Raw genomic sequence first — 14,215 nt, forward strand, 5'->3', positions numbered from 1 at the left:
TCCACTACGGCGTCTCTCATAATCATGTAGTGGTTTTGGGACGTTAAACCCCACATATCAATCAGAAAACATTTTCTTTCTTCTTGGTGTGACATGCTACGGTACGCAAGCATGTCAAAGGAAGAAAGGAAAGTGCTGCGAAAAAACGTCGTGAAAACATGCGAAGGCTGTCAACGTGTTAGCGTGCGCAAAAGAAAAGAAGTTCGCGGGGAAACCATCACTGTTGTGGCCGCAAAGCTCTCAAAGCGTCTCAACGCGTTTATTTGCGTGCGACACGTTCTGAAAAGCGTTTCATCTAATCTGCATCGTTGCGCATGCGCTTGCGTTTGCTCTTGCATGCGCCGTAGTGGTTAAATCATCATGCTTCGTTGTTCAATGATTACAGGAACAATCTATTCTTCGGAGCGTTAACATATTTATGTATGTTTGTACGGTTTACGTAGGCAGCGTGGACTCGCGCGTGTTTGCGCACATGTGTGGTGACGTTCGCTTTTATATTACATGATTTCGCGTATGTATGGGTGATGTCACGAACAAAACAAAAGCTATTCGCGTTTAGATACCCGCACTGGACGTATACTTACCACGCTATGCTGTTTTTTTTTCGCAGATGATAATTGATGAACTGCCCCCTTTCACCGACTTCATTCCGAGGACCCGAGACCTCGAGGCTGTGAAGCTTCTCGGAGCAGGCGGCTTTGGGTGAGTAGATGCCGTCACGTCATCGTATACTTGCAATAGAGCGCTACTCGCAGGACCACGTTAGTCACACAGCGAGAGTTCACAAATGACTGTGTTTGTCGTAAAGCGGTCGCTTTGACTGATTTCGCTCAGCCTCTGGCTGCTTGAATTTTCAACCGCAGGACCGTACACTCGAAGATCTTTGATTCAATCAGATGAAAAGGAACAGAAGCCAGTATATATTATAGCGCAACGACAAAGCGAGCAGACGGGAATTGAGTGTGTGGCACGCAGGTGTGAAGATCAGTCATCTCTAGTCTTTTTTTTTTGGTCGTCATTGAGTCGGAAACAGACGTATGACCAGTGAAAGATTGAGTGAGCTATGGAACAATCAGTTGAGGGCCTCCACACGAGTGGCATCGCAAGAATGTATGGTTGCGCTAGTTAGCTTGTCGTGTAGAACTACTATATAGTATTGTTTCTAATACATAGCTATTTTATAGTTCCGCTTGTATATTTATCAGTGGGACTGTAAAGCAGATCAGGCAAGACACAGAGTTGATTTGTCGATGTTGTGTTAAAATTGAAAAAGCCAGTCTTACCACGTATTTTGTGAAACATATCAATGCTTATCTACAGAGTGGTTTAAATCTGGACGCTGATTCCGAGATAGGTTTCGTTCCACAGTTATGTGTCAGCACATGGTGACCGCGTGGGGGCAATATATATATATATATATATATATATATATATATATATATATATATATAAACAAATGCTGGAGAGCTGGAGACCAGTTTCATCTCTGTACAAATAGGCAAATAACTAATATGAGTGTCAGTTTGAACTACCTCAATCGCTTATTCTTTGCGAAGCCGTGGGCACCATGAGGCGCACGCAAAGCGTGTGTCAGGCCCTGGCATAGTCAATGTGATAACATAGCTTGCTTTCACAACAGCTTGTCGTCACCCTAATTTAGCTTGTTTTCAGGTAGACCTTTCGTAACTATCGGTTATAACAATGGGATTTCGATGGCATATACTTATTGGTATGGGTGGGTTTGAGTGCAATTTATTTGTGACCCAAAGTGATTACCTAAATTGTCTTCATTGTAAAAGAGCAGTAAGCGGCGTCTCGTTCACGAACATGGCGGCATAAATTGCCTTTAATAAAGCCAGGCTTTGAAACTAGTCAAGACTTTTCTACTCCGGTCATTAGTCACTTGTGATAATCTCCCCCTCCCCCTCTCCCCATTGCAGTTGCACCAATCTCCCATGTATGGGCCTGTAGAGTGTGGGAATAGTGTGCCTTGGTGGGCGTTGAGTGATCTACTGGTGTGCCCTGGAATGAGCGTGCGCCCTAGGAGCGAAGGGGAAACTCCCATTTCCCCTTAATAACATAACAGTGAGGTGGAACGAAGGTGGGCCTGTGCGGTCATAGTTACAAAAAAAATTGACTTGAAATGCTCATAGGCGTCCTTTCCGTACGACCAACACTACGGAGAAAGAGTGGGGTGACACTAAGATGCTTGATCGTGTCTTCATCGTATGAATGTTGCCTCGTACTACTCTGCTTCATTTCAGGGCTTGAGCCCATCTCATTGCATATTCCAAAGGACAGGAAAATGGCTGGAGGTCTCGTATAAAATTTTAATGTAACCGAAACGTTGTTGACGTTCATTCGAACCATCCGATCTTGTTAGCCTGACAATCCTTTTGCAGACAGCTCCTAGACAATCGTCATCTTCGTAATCTTTGGTTTGGCCAATCAGCGTGGGGGCTCTGCCGTAAATCGGAAAGTGGTCTTGATTGTTTGGCATTTTCAGCACGTTCATTCAAACGCGGAACAATGTTCAGGCTGATTTGTGCACCCTTACTTGGAGAGCTTGGCTAGCGCCGCTTTCTTTTTACCGCTTACCCAGCTTTCTGGCCGGAGCGCCGATCTTTTGTTTGCTTTCCAGACGGGCTCGGGATTTTGCTATGCCAGTTCACACTCTCCCGTCAGTTCTTTTCCCACCCTGTCATCGTTGTCGTTTGCGTAAAATATCTGTTCTCGGACTATGGAATCCAGATGTGTGCAAAAATCGCATGTTCGTGCCGGCCTATTCAGGTCCCTAACTTTTGTAAGTGCGAAGGAGACGTACTAAGACGAGTGAATGACACAAGACGAGTGCTTGTCCTGTGTTTCTCACATGTCTAACGTACGCGCCTTTCACGCTCACAGAAGTTTTAAATCAGTACTAACTGGAACCCAGTGCCTTCTTGATGTCCCACAGGAATAGTTCAAATGACTCACCTTGGCTCGGAACTTTTTTGAAATGCTTAGCGTTCCATGTACTCCGTTGGTCTCCAGTGTGTTGTAGTTGTCAAATTTCGTCGAAGGACCACCACAAGAAACTCGTCGAAACCTCGGCCCACAGTATGCACGAGGTCCATTCGCGCTGAGCTCAGTGCAGAAAAAAGTGTATTGTTGACACTATTGCCAAGACGGTCACGCAGACACCATCGACCACACCTATGACTGGCCTACCATGGGCCTGCGAGAACTTGTGGCATGCGCCACGAAGTAAAGTGCCCCACCACTTTTTTTCCTTTTCTTTTTTGCTTCAAAAAAAAAGAAGGAAGATGTATTTTCAGCGCCGAGCGCTGCACGTGTGCCACGAAAACGCACACAACCGTGAAACTGCATCACCATCGCATTCGGCGCAAGTGCGTTAGCTTCTGCGAAGTACCCTCTGTACTTACACCGCACACAAATTAAACACATCTTGCTGGGGATGACGTAATCTTGCGCTTGATGCTACGATAGCTGAAATGTGTTTCGCGAAAGCCTTCGACGTTATACATCTCGTGGCCTGTGTTTGTTGAAACTGAGGCGCTAGAGACAGATTGTGATTGACTCGGTTAAATAGTGGTCGGCTGTTTGATGTGCTCATATTTGAACGTTTCTGTTGCGCAGTGCCGTATACAAGGCCCGATACAAGCCAGCCAACCTGATTTGCACAATGAAGCTAATCGCCTCGGACCGATTCAACCGGCCCAAGCAGGCGTGCATTGACAAGGTGGTGGCGTCCGTCGTGCGGAGTCCTTTTCTTGTCAAGTATTACGTATGCTTCGCCACAAAGGTGAGGGCAACCGTGGTTACATTGCAGCTAGGCTAAATTAGGTTAGGTTAAGCTAGGCTAGGCTAAGATAGTCTAGTTGCTGGAAGCTCAGCAAATGCCAGTAAATTCACTCATGTGTCGACTCATTCTGAATCACTCAGACTCGGATCAACATGCGAGTCTGGGCCTGAGTGAGTCGAAGTAGTATTTGGGTGAGCTTGAGTACGAAAGAGTCCAGTCGAAGTAAAATTTGGCGAGTCTGAGTTGAATATTTTACTTTAGTGAAACTGAGTGGGTTCCACTTTTTTGGCGGCCTAAGCAATTTATCATGGCCGCCAGAGCAGGAAATCGAGAGTATTGCCGGCTCCACGATGTTTACAGTGCTAAGACCGTGATTCGTTTTGCATTGTGATTCAGGATGTCAACGTCGCAGAATTTTGTAGTTAGAAAAAAATCTACCGATCCCACGTCATGCGCAAATAGGTTTCATACGAAGCAGTCGGCGAATGGCTGTCTGGGCTGATTTTTTTTCTACTTTGAGCCTACGTGTTATCAGGTCGGTCGATGTATTTCTATACACGTATTATTCGTGGTGAACATCGTGGGCTTGCCAGAAACGTCGACTACGCTGCATGGTGTTAAACACGTAACGTATGGTCCTATGTAAACCCATCACGGACGTTAGAGTACAGAAGTCTGTATTTTTAAAACAGAGAGAACCTCACGGTGTGAATACCATACGTAAATTTTATTAGCGCATTCCTCCAGAAGCGACATTTGAATATAGCTTGCTGAGGTAGGAAAATACAAATCAAATGTTTATAAGACTGCTATAAACGTAGAGTCAACACTAGAACCTCAGTTGATGTTAAGGCAACATGACATTCTAGTCATAGAAGTAAATTGTTTTCACAAATTAGACAGGCAGCACTACATGCTGCCACGAATACTAGACTACAAAGTATTCTGGATAGTTAAAGACTCTTACTAAACACGCAATTGATGTTGCGCTGACATAACGCCTGCATCGGGTCTTATTCGAAAGCTGTTTTGAGACCTACCGTGGCTCTGTTGTAAGAAACCGGAAAGCCACACTTAACGCTTGTATGTGACTCCTGCTGATATCCTAATTTCTCTTCCTTGCATTGATTGCGTCAACGTCACGTATGTTAATTTTTCTCGACACGCTCGTATTTAACTTAATAATGTGTATTGTCGTTGTCCCTGAATAGACACAAATATACTCACATACCACAGCCCATGGTATACGAGTATGTGTGGCACATATCCGGAGGAAATGATTCGAAGACGCCCTTGACATAATTTTCAGGCTAATTCTGCCATGACCTGACAGTCATATTCATGAATATTCTTAACCTCCAATACCAATTTAGTCTACTCCAAGTCATGGAGTTGATCCAATCTTGAGTACACGGGCCTACAACATTTCCGCCTCCATCGGAACGATAGATAGATAGATAGATAGATAGATAGATGAATAGATAGATAGACAGATAGATAGAAGAAAGGAAGGAAGAAAGAAACGGTAAACGTGAATGGTTTGGTTGCCTGAAAAATGCCTAACGCTTACAAACATTTCTGTACGGCCAAAAAAAAGTCGAATCAATAAAACAACAATGTGAACACAGCCTTCAAACCTCCTTCGAACGTTCACGCGCACCAGTGGTGAATCGCCACTTTATGCACTGTTGCAAATACTCTCGCTTGGGCACACAAAAGTCATCCTGTATGTGAGACACTGCACAGGTTGAGCTGTATGCGTTCCGCAGGACGCGTATGTCACAGTGATGGAATACGTCTGTGGCGTGGACTTGATGCGTGTCGTGGAGCGCGCCATGTTCCTGCCCATCGACCAGGTGCGCATCATTATGGCCCAGCTCGTCTTGGCCGTCGAGCACTTGCACCTCAAGGGCTTCTTGCACCGGGACATCAAGGTTTCCAAGTGAGTGTACAAGACGCGCGCTTGGTGCAGTCCGGGCCGACCGATCTCTCACTTCATTTCCAGCATGCTCATGGTTCCCGGTGGAAGAGTCAAGCTCATAGATTTCGACACCAATAAAGTTTGTCAGGGACACTGTGAGTACACAAAACCGAAATTGCATTTCCAACCCTCAGTAACGCTCCTCGTCTTTTTCGTAGTTACAAAACGTGTGATGCGAGGCTACTTCCGGCGAACCCCGTTCGAGTTCAGGGATGGAGAATCCGCCGGAACCATTCCGTACATGGCTCCTGAAATTCTAAAAAGAAGGCCATATGGTGAGACCAAGTGCTACATTCTGACTGCTCTCCGTTTCCATCCATCGATATGTTTGTGCTTTCGTGTCACTGTGAACGATACCTGAGGAGTTCGCAGACATGCGTTGCAGTGGTCTTAAATAAGGGCTTACATATACAGATATTTTAAATGAATGGGCAGGTAATTTAGGAGAATCACCTCAGTACAGAAATTAACAAAACCGTGTCTGAAGCGCTTCGCTTTAATTTCTTTCTGATCGTAGTGGAATAATGCGGACGTCTTGCCCCTGACGGTAGGACTGTTGAAGCTTCCTTTAGGGATTGATTGCGCAGAACAACCTTTCCTAAAATTGTGTCGGTTAAAGTGCTTTACCTTGTAGTTGCGCATTCAATACACAAGCGCTAAATAATACCTTTGGATTTTTCTTAACCATGCTAGAATATTGTCAGTTTTCACGTGGTATTGAGAGACGTTATCACATGGTATTGAGAGTCAATTCGCTGGAATTCACCATTATTTTAAATAAATAAAACGCTGTATTGAAATTCGAACCGGTATAGTCACTTAGCGTAATGTCTGCAAAGACGCCATTGCCTGTACGAACGCGATATAAACGAAGTATACATGTTGCTTACGCAAGAAAAAAAAAGGATGTCATCTCGCAATGCGACTAGCTGTAGCGTCACTGTAACAACCGCTGTCACGACACCCGCAGTTACAACGTCATTACGAGCACTGAAGGGTGACCATGCCGGGCGAGGTAAGCTCTGAAGTCACAAGCGCAGGGTGCCCATTAAAACTTGCACGTGAGAAGGAATTTAAGAACAAATAAGTTCAAAATAAATTTCAGACAGAACTTAAGGACTTGCAACTGTATCGTTTAGCCCAGATCGCTGGACAGGTTTTTAAAATGAGACGTGATACCAAAGTTTTTTAGCAAGTTGTTTAGCAGTATGGTGCACGTTGTATGTTGAACGCAGGACGCGCCTGCGACTGGTGGTCCAGCGGCGTGGTATTCTACAAACTGATGACTGGTCGAGTGCCGTTTCGAGGTAAGACCAAGAAGTTGCTTCGCGACCGCATCATTGCGGCGCCGTTGAAGTGGCCGAAGGTGACCGAACACCCGCACTCGGCTAACACTACCTCCAAAGACATGGTCTATCTGCTGCTCAAAAAGAACCCCGTTGAACGACTCGGTTCGAAACAGTACCGTGACTTAAAGGTGGGTTGCAGCTATTCGTTCTCTTTTTCTAAGACGGTCGGCATATTTTTTGCTTAGATCTTTGAATCTGTGCGTTAGGCGTTTTCAGTGACGCGCACAGTCATCCACAAAAGTTCGCGGACCAAACCGCCTGTTCGCGCCACCTAGCGGTGCGACATCTACTGTCGACCGCAGGGCTTGGCCGGAAAAGGGCCTTGTAATTCACTGGCCTTTCAATTTGCGACTGCCGCGTAGAGAATTGTTCGCAGTGTTACCACAAAATGGTTATCTGCAGTTTGTACTATCTAAGCGAGATTTTTATTGTGCATTTCTGTTATTGCGATAGCAATTATATGGACACTTTCGGCTGGATATCGCCGCCGGCGTCGATGTCGTGTGCCGTTTATGTCATGCGCTCTAACCCGCTTGCCTTCTCTGGGAATCCAGTCAGTTACCCCTAAAGACCAGCGGTTATCCTGCCTACGCGCTACATGCCCAGCCCATGTCCATTTCCTATTCTTCATTTTAACTATGATACTCTTCAACCCGGTTTGCTCCCTGATCCACTCTACTCTTCTTATCTCTTAAAGTTACGCCTACGATTTTCCTTTCCATTGCTCGCTGCGTCGTCCTCAATTTTAGCTGAACCCTCTTTGTAAGTCTCCGTAGCTAAGTACTGGCAAGATGCAGCTGTTATATACTTTCCTCTTGACGGGTAGTGGCAATCTACCTGTCATAATCTGAGAGTGCCTGCCAAATGTGCTCCAGCCCATTCTTTTTTCTTCTGGTTACTTCAGTCTCGTGGTTCGGCTCCGCGGTTATTACCTGTCCTAGGTAGACATCTCTCGAAGCGCTGTTCTCTTCCGAGGTTGGTCAAAACTTTCGTTTTTTGCAGATTCATTTCAAGAACTACCTTTCTGCTCTACTTTTCTAACTCCGTAATCGTGAGTTGCAATTCATCCCCTGAGTTACTCAGCAATGCAATTTGATAGGCGAAATGCAGGTTACTAAGGTACTCTCCATTAACTCTTATCCCTTACTTTTCCTAATATAGGCCTCTGAAAACCTTTTGTAAGCACACGTTAAATAGCATTGGGGAAATTGTATCCCCCTGCCTTACACACTTTTTGATTAGTATTCTGTTTGTTTCTTTATGAAGCACTATGGTAGCAGTTCTTCTCCTGTAGATTTCTTCCAGGATGTTTAAATATGCTTCGTCGGCGCCCTTATTCCTCAGTGTCTGCATGACTGCTGATATTTCTACTGAATCAAACGCCTTCTCGTAATCTATGCAGACTATGTATAGTGGTTGGTTGAATTCTGAGCATTTCTTAATTACTTGATTGATAGTATGAATGTGGTCGATTGTTCAGTTGCCTGTTCGAAATCCTGCTTGTTTTTTGGTTGATTGAATTCTAATGTAGCCTGAATTCTGTTAGCAATTACCTTTGTAAATGGCTTGTATACGACAGAGAGCAAGCGGATCGGCCTGTAATTCTTCAAGTCCTTGTCATCTCTTTTCTTATGTATTAAGATGATGTTGGCATTCTTCCAAGATTCTCGTACTCTTCCCGTCAGGATACACCTAGGAAACAGGGTAACCAGTTTTTCTAACACAATCTGTCCTCCATCTTTCAGCAGATCTGATGTTACCTGATCCTCACCAGCAGCTTTGCCTCTTTGCATGCTCTCTAAAGCTTTTCTGATTTATTTTATCATTGCTGGTGGGGTGCCATCTGGGTTACTGCTAGTTCTTATAGTAAGTTCATGGTTCTCCCGGCTACTATACATATCTCTGTAAAACGCTTCCGCTGTTGTAACTATCTCATCTATAATGTTAGTTATTTTGTCTTCCCTGTCTCTTGGTGCTTACATCTCATTTTTGCCCACTCCAAGTTTCCTCTTGACTGCTTTGACGATCCCTCCATTCTTGACGCTCCCTCCGCTCCCGCCATATATTTATACGTATCTATATATAAGAAAACGCTGGAAAGAAAAAAATCTGAAAAAAAAAACTCTGGCGCACGGTATCGAACGTGGTACCTCCACGTCGTCAATACGAGGCGTTAAACACTAAGCCACCGAGAGGTTTAATTTTCCTAATTGCCTTGCATATCAAGACTGTTCACATTTTACATATATACATATTGGTCAAAATAATGTGCGTCACGAAATGTACCCACAAAATTCATTGAAGTACAGTCAGCTCTTCGCTGACTATTGATGAATACTTGGGCATTTGTAACAATGGCTCAATGCGCACAATCCAGTCTGGTACATCCTCTTGGCCTTTCACCACTTCAAGAAGACGGCACACAGATTCGCAAAATTATTGGCGCACAAATAGCACTTCTACATCCACCGGCACATCGAGTTTTCCATATACTGTGCAGCCCCATAAGCATGATCATATCATAAGGTACGCCTGCTTCGTTTTTAACTGAAAGAAATCGGTTGCCATGTGGACTCCACGGTAATTCTTTTTTCAAGTTTCTCTGCAATATGTCCCAGAAAAAGACCCCGCTCCACCGAGAGGTACCTCCTGCAACGTTCAAACGCCAAGCTATTTGTTTCTACAACTTACCGCTGTTGGCGGGCATCTCGGGGGGAGGGGCTATTGTGTTTTCAACACTATCAGCAAGATGGCGCAGTGAGCGCACGGCGGCTCTCGTCTCTCATGCATTCTTTGGCCCGCGTAGAGAAGAAGGGGGTGTGCGCTCAATCGCACGCCGTTATTTTGCATTGGGAATAATCGTACGCCTTGACTAGCCTTTGAATATCGTCGGAACGATTATGTTGTAGTTACCGGGCACACAAAGGTCCCTGCAATCGTTGCACAGCCTCCGTTTGCTAAAAGGGCGTGCTTTTCAGACATAGCCAAGTAACTGAGGCGCTTATTCGTGCTAATCTGTACCTGTGAGTACGTTTTGTGCTTCCTTTGTGCGTGAGAACTTCTCTATCTGATAGTCGTTCTGCGCTTGACCTTCTAGTTTTTTGCTATCGCGTTGATTGCTTCGCCTTTGCGGCAAAGCTGTGACGTTTTTTTAATAGCGTGATCAAAGCTATCACAACGTGCCTCGAACGGCACGCTGTTCTATTGGCTAGGTATCACGTTGTGGTAAGGATTGCGACTGAACAGTTATTGCCACACACTGCTCTTGAGGCCCCGCTGCTGGGGTCTAGTGGCTAAGGTGCTCGTCTGCTGATCCGCAGGTCACGGGATTGAATCCCGGCTGCAGCGGCTGCATTTTCAATGGATGCGAAAATGCTGTAGGCCCATGTGCTCAGACTTGGGTGCATGTTAAAAAACCTCTGGTGGTCTAAATTTCTGAAGCCCTCCACTACGGCGTCTCTGATAATCGTGGGGTGGTTTTTGGACGAAAGTAAACCCCGCATATCAATCAAATCCACTGCTCTTGAGGCAGAAGCAGGTAGGCGCAGATGCCAAAAAGCGCGTCGCGTTATAAAGTGAAACGCAAAAATTATACCCGGTGTTGAAAGTTATACTTTTGTGTTTGACTGTAATTTGCTTTTTTCTCATGTACACAAACGCCGTTCACAAAATGACGTGTGCTAATTCCTCACGCAGTCACACTCCTTCTTCGAGGACTTCGACTGGAACCGGCTTCGTACAAGCAGCAGCCTTTGCAATGTCCCTGCCGTGTACGAACTCATGCAGATATCGCCGCCCTCAGATTCAACTACCAACGTGGCTCAACACAGCACACTAAACCTGTGTATGTGGGTAGTGTTTAACTAAGACCTCCAATAGAAAAAGTGGGGAAGGGCTGACTCTACAATAGTTTTGATACTGTTATACCCAGATGCGTGTCTATGGGTACGCCTTAAAGGGACACTAAAAAGGAACAATGATTTGGTTTGTATTGACAAACTGTACTCTGAAAACTTTAGGAGTATGAAGATTTCAATTTCATTTTTAAATTTCGCGCCAAAATTTCCGCACGTAACTTCTAAAATTTCGAAATTTGCTTTCGTGACATTAGCTCGAAGAGACAATCCAAAACTTCGTATGCTAATTCTATAGCACCCACGGATGAATATGTACTTCATTTTTGTTCATTGGAACGTACGACCCAGCAGGCTCGTTCAAAATTTCTTCCACGCGTGTCATCACGCGTGTCAACATGTGAGCACTGTAAATTGACAGCAAGGCACAGCTTTGAAGAGCAGTCCATGTGGCTCCTTAGAGCCCGACCAGTCAAATAGCACCGGAGTAAATATCCAACTTTTAAATCGGTACTCTGAAAAAAGTGGTGTCAGACTCGATACTGATGAAATGACTTTCGGAAATGTACTCAAAAATAACCATACTCGTTCAAGCAATACGGCATACGGCAAGCACTTTTCTGCTTAGTGTAAGACGGGCACGTCTGAGAACTGTCATTCATTATTCGTCATTGCGCAGCACCTGGAGCGACGTCTTCGACTAAAAAGCGCAAGCTAATGAGGATCGATGAGCTCACTGACATGGACAGCTCGCTGCAGAAGCCACTCTTTACTTACGCCTCGTCAGGCTTCAAGCGGCTCCTCTCCATGGTGAATATTTTAAAGTACACGCGCAACAGCTTGCTGTGTTGTGTGTGTGTGTCCTATTGTGTGCCTTCACATTGATCCGGTACTTAACCTGGAGTACGTTCTTATCGCGAATGCGTGCGCATACGTGTGTGGATATGCGCCCATATTTCCGTGAAAAACGACGAATGATTTTAGTTATGGTCTCATGAAAGCCTACTATTTAATCTCGGCGTCGTGATCTAGTTCACTGAACAACAACTTCAATTGACCCAACTGACAATGTTTCTTACCTATACAGTGCACACAGCGGCATATCCCCAAATCGCTAACTGCGCGCAAGCTAACTTCCCCGGAACTTGCACAGCCAGCGTCACCTATTTCTGTAGAGGGGCCCTGCAACCCTTATTTGAGCATGGCTAGAAAACTTTCCGATCAGTAGTCGAGACTTCTGAGAAGACGCGAGCCATGCATTGTAGCGCAGTATAGAGTTTAGAGTTAACGGCCAATTCTCAGCGAAAAATAGTTCTCGCATGTGTTCCCGCGGAATACATGTGGTACGCATGTATTCCGCGGATAGATCTTCATCGCCGGCGTGCCGAAGATGCGGCGATGACGAAACGCTCAAGCATATTATTGGCTCTTGCGCTGACCTGGTCACAGAGCGTTGTGTGCTGGTGAGCCGTTAAAGCCTGCTCGGTCTGCCTTCGGCAACGGCGAAAGACATCCCTTTTTTCGCGCTATTGATGACGGAAGCCGTCGGAACATTCCTCAAGTTCTGTGCTTCTGTGGAGCTTACGGCTTTATAGACGAACGCTTTTGCTTTGTTCTACTAACTGTACAGACGAGATGTCTTGTTTTGCCATGCCTTTCAATGTTTATTTCTCTCCTCCCTTCTTCCTACCATCTTTATTTCCCCTTCCCCCCTCCCTAATGGCACTGAACTGAGCACTGAGTGCCCCGCGACGTGAGGCAGAAAATTGCGTCCTTTGAAAGATGGCCTTCAACACCAAAAATTTGGTCCCTCTGTCTTTCTGCCTGTCTATCTGACTGTACATTGTATGTTTGTCCACGGTAACGACGCCCTAAACGGCGCCGAACGATACCTCAAACGGCCAACCCCATCCGCAGCGCCCACCAATATTGCTCAAGTTTGAGCGTTAATAATTGTGCGATTGTCTATTAAAATCAATTAGGGCGCATATCTGAGGCACTATAACAAACGCCGATATTTTTTATATGTGTCTTTATACTATAGAAGGCACACATAAGTAATTCTAAGGACCGTGGTGTTTAGCACACTGTGCTGATAATGGAACGCGATGCTGCAACGCTTTTCTGAGACGACACGGTGGTGGCACCTGCCGGTCACTTTGCGTTCTACACCTTATCGCCTCCGAGACAGGCGCGCATCTTTTTCCATGAGCGCGCACGGCTTCCTTCGTTTTCGAAAATTGCCTGATAGCGCTCGTGTCTAACGTGCCTCGAAGTGCTCGTTCGCCTTCGCTGCACGAATCGAGACTCTAACGCAGCGTTTCCAGAATACAATTAAGCAATTTTCTCGCACAGAACATCCAATAAACGTTTTGTTCACTACCTCCACACGAAAGAATATTGTCTTCAGGTGACATTTGCAGTGAAACATGCAGATACGGGGTCATTTTTAAATGCAAAGCATTTCCTAGCGAACTTCGGCGACTTTGAGCGTATCTATCTATCTAGCCGCCTAGAACTTTTAGTTCTCCTGGCCGTTTCAATGATTTTATCAATACCAAACTTGGTATGACATAACCTGACTGTATGAAGAACATATTTGACTAGTCATAACATGCAAATCACGATATGGATGCCATGAATGTCATAATTTACACTTCATAGTTCTGCAGCTCTTGCGGTGGTTTCGTTCACATGGCACGTTGCAAAACTGGTATGGCATGGCATGATTGCATGGCGAACACAAGCGACAGACCCGAACATGAAAATATGACATGCGTGTCGTGTAACAAACATGACTACATGCCACGCTCATGATGCGCTCGCGGCTGATTCGCTAGCTTCACATGTACCAAACATGGTATTACGTGACGCGAACGGACGACATAGGTAAATGAAACATCCCAACATGATATCACGACATGCGTGTCATGTAACCACATGACTACATGCCCCACTGATAATACACTCGCGGCCCTTTCGCTAGCTTCACATATGCCAAATTTGGTATTACGTGACGCCAATTTGGTATTACGTGACGCTGACGAAGGTATGTGACTGGTGCAAACATGATAATCATGAGATGCGTGTCATGTGAGAACATCACTACATGCCACAGTAAAGGCGCCAATACATTTTGACATGACGCAGTGCGCGTGCTCGCCGACGTTCATTTCATCGCGTCACGCCGGCGTTGCCACGCCAGGCGCCGGTCCTGCTATATACT

The 14,215-nt window shown here is 45.4% G+C and overlaps 1 protein-coding gene across 1 annotated transcript in view; it reads left to right on the forward strand.

Moving 5' to 3' along the window:
- Window positions 1–569: 569 nt before the first annotated feature.
- Window positions 570–14,215, forward strand: part of LOC119169649 (uncharacterized) — a 36,405-nt gene continuing 22,759 nt past the window's right edge. The window contains exons 1-8 of the mRNA XM_037420681.2: window positions 570–702; window positions 3,640–3,805; window positions 5,575–5,747; window positions 5,811–5,881; window positions 5,945–6,061; window positions 7,022–7,263; window positions 10,832–10,979; window positions 11,669–11,799. Coding sequence (XP_037276578.2) covers window positions 611–702; window positions 3,640–3,805; window positions 5,575–5,747; window positions 5,811–5,881; window positions 5,945–6,061; window positions 7,022–7,263; window positions 10,832–10,979; window positions 11,669–11,799 — 1,140 coding nt within the window. The 5' untranslated portion in view covers window positions 570–610. The remainder of the gene's footprint in view (window positions 703–3,639; window positions 3,806–5,574; window positions 5,748–5,810; window positions 5,882–5,944; window positions 6,062–7,021; window positions 7,264–10,831; window positions 10,980–11,668; window positions 11,800–14,215) is intronic.

The sequence above is a fragment of the Rhipicephalus microplus genome, chromosome 2 (genome assembly GCF_043290135.1).
Source record: "Rhipicephalus microplus isolate Deutch F79 chromosome 2, USDA_Rmic, whole genome shotgun sequence".
Lineage (NCBI taxonomy): Eukaryota > Metazoa > Arthropoda > Arachnida > Ixodida > Ixodidae > Rhipicephalus > Rhipicephalus microplus.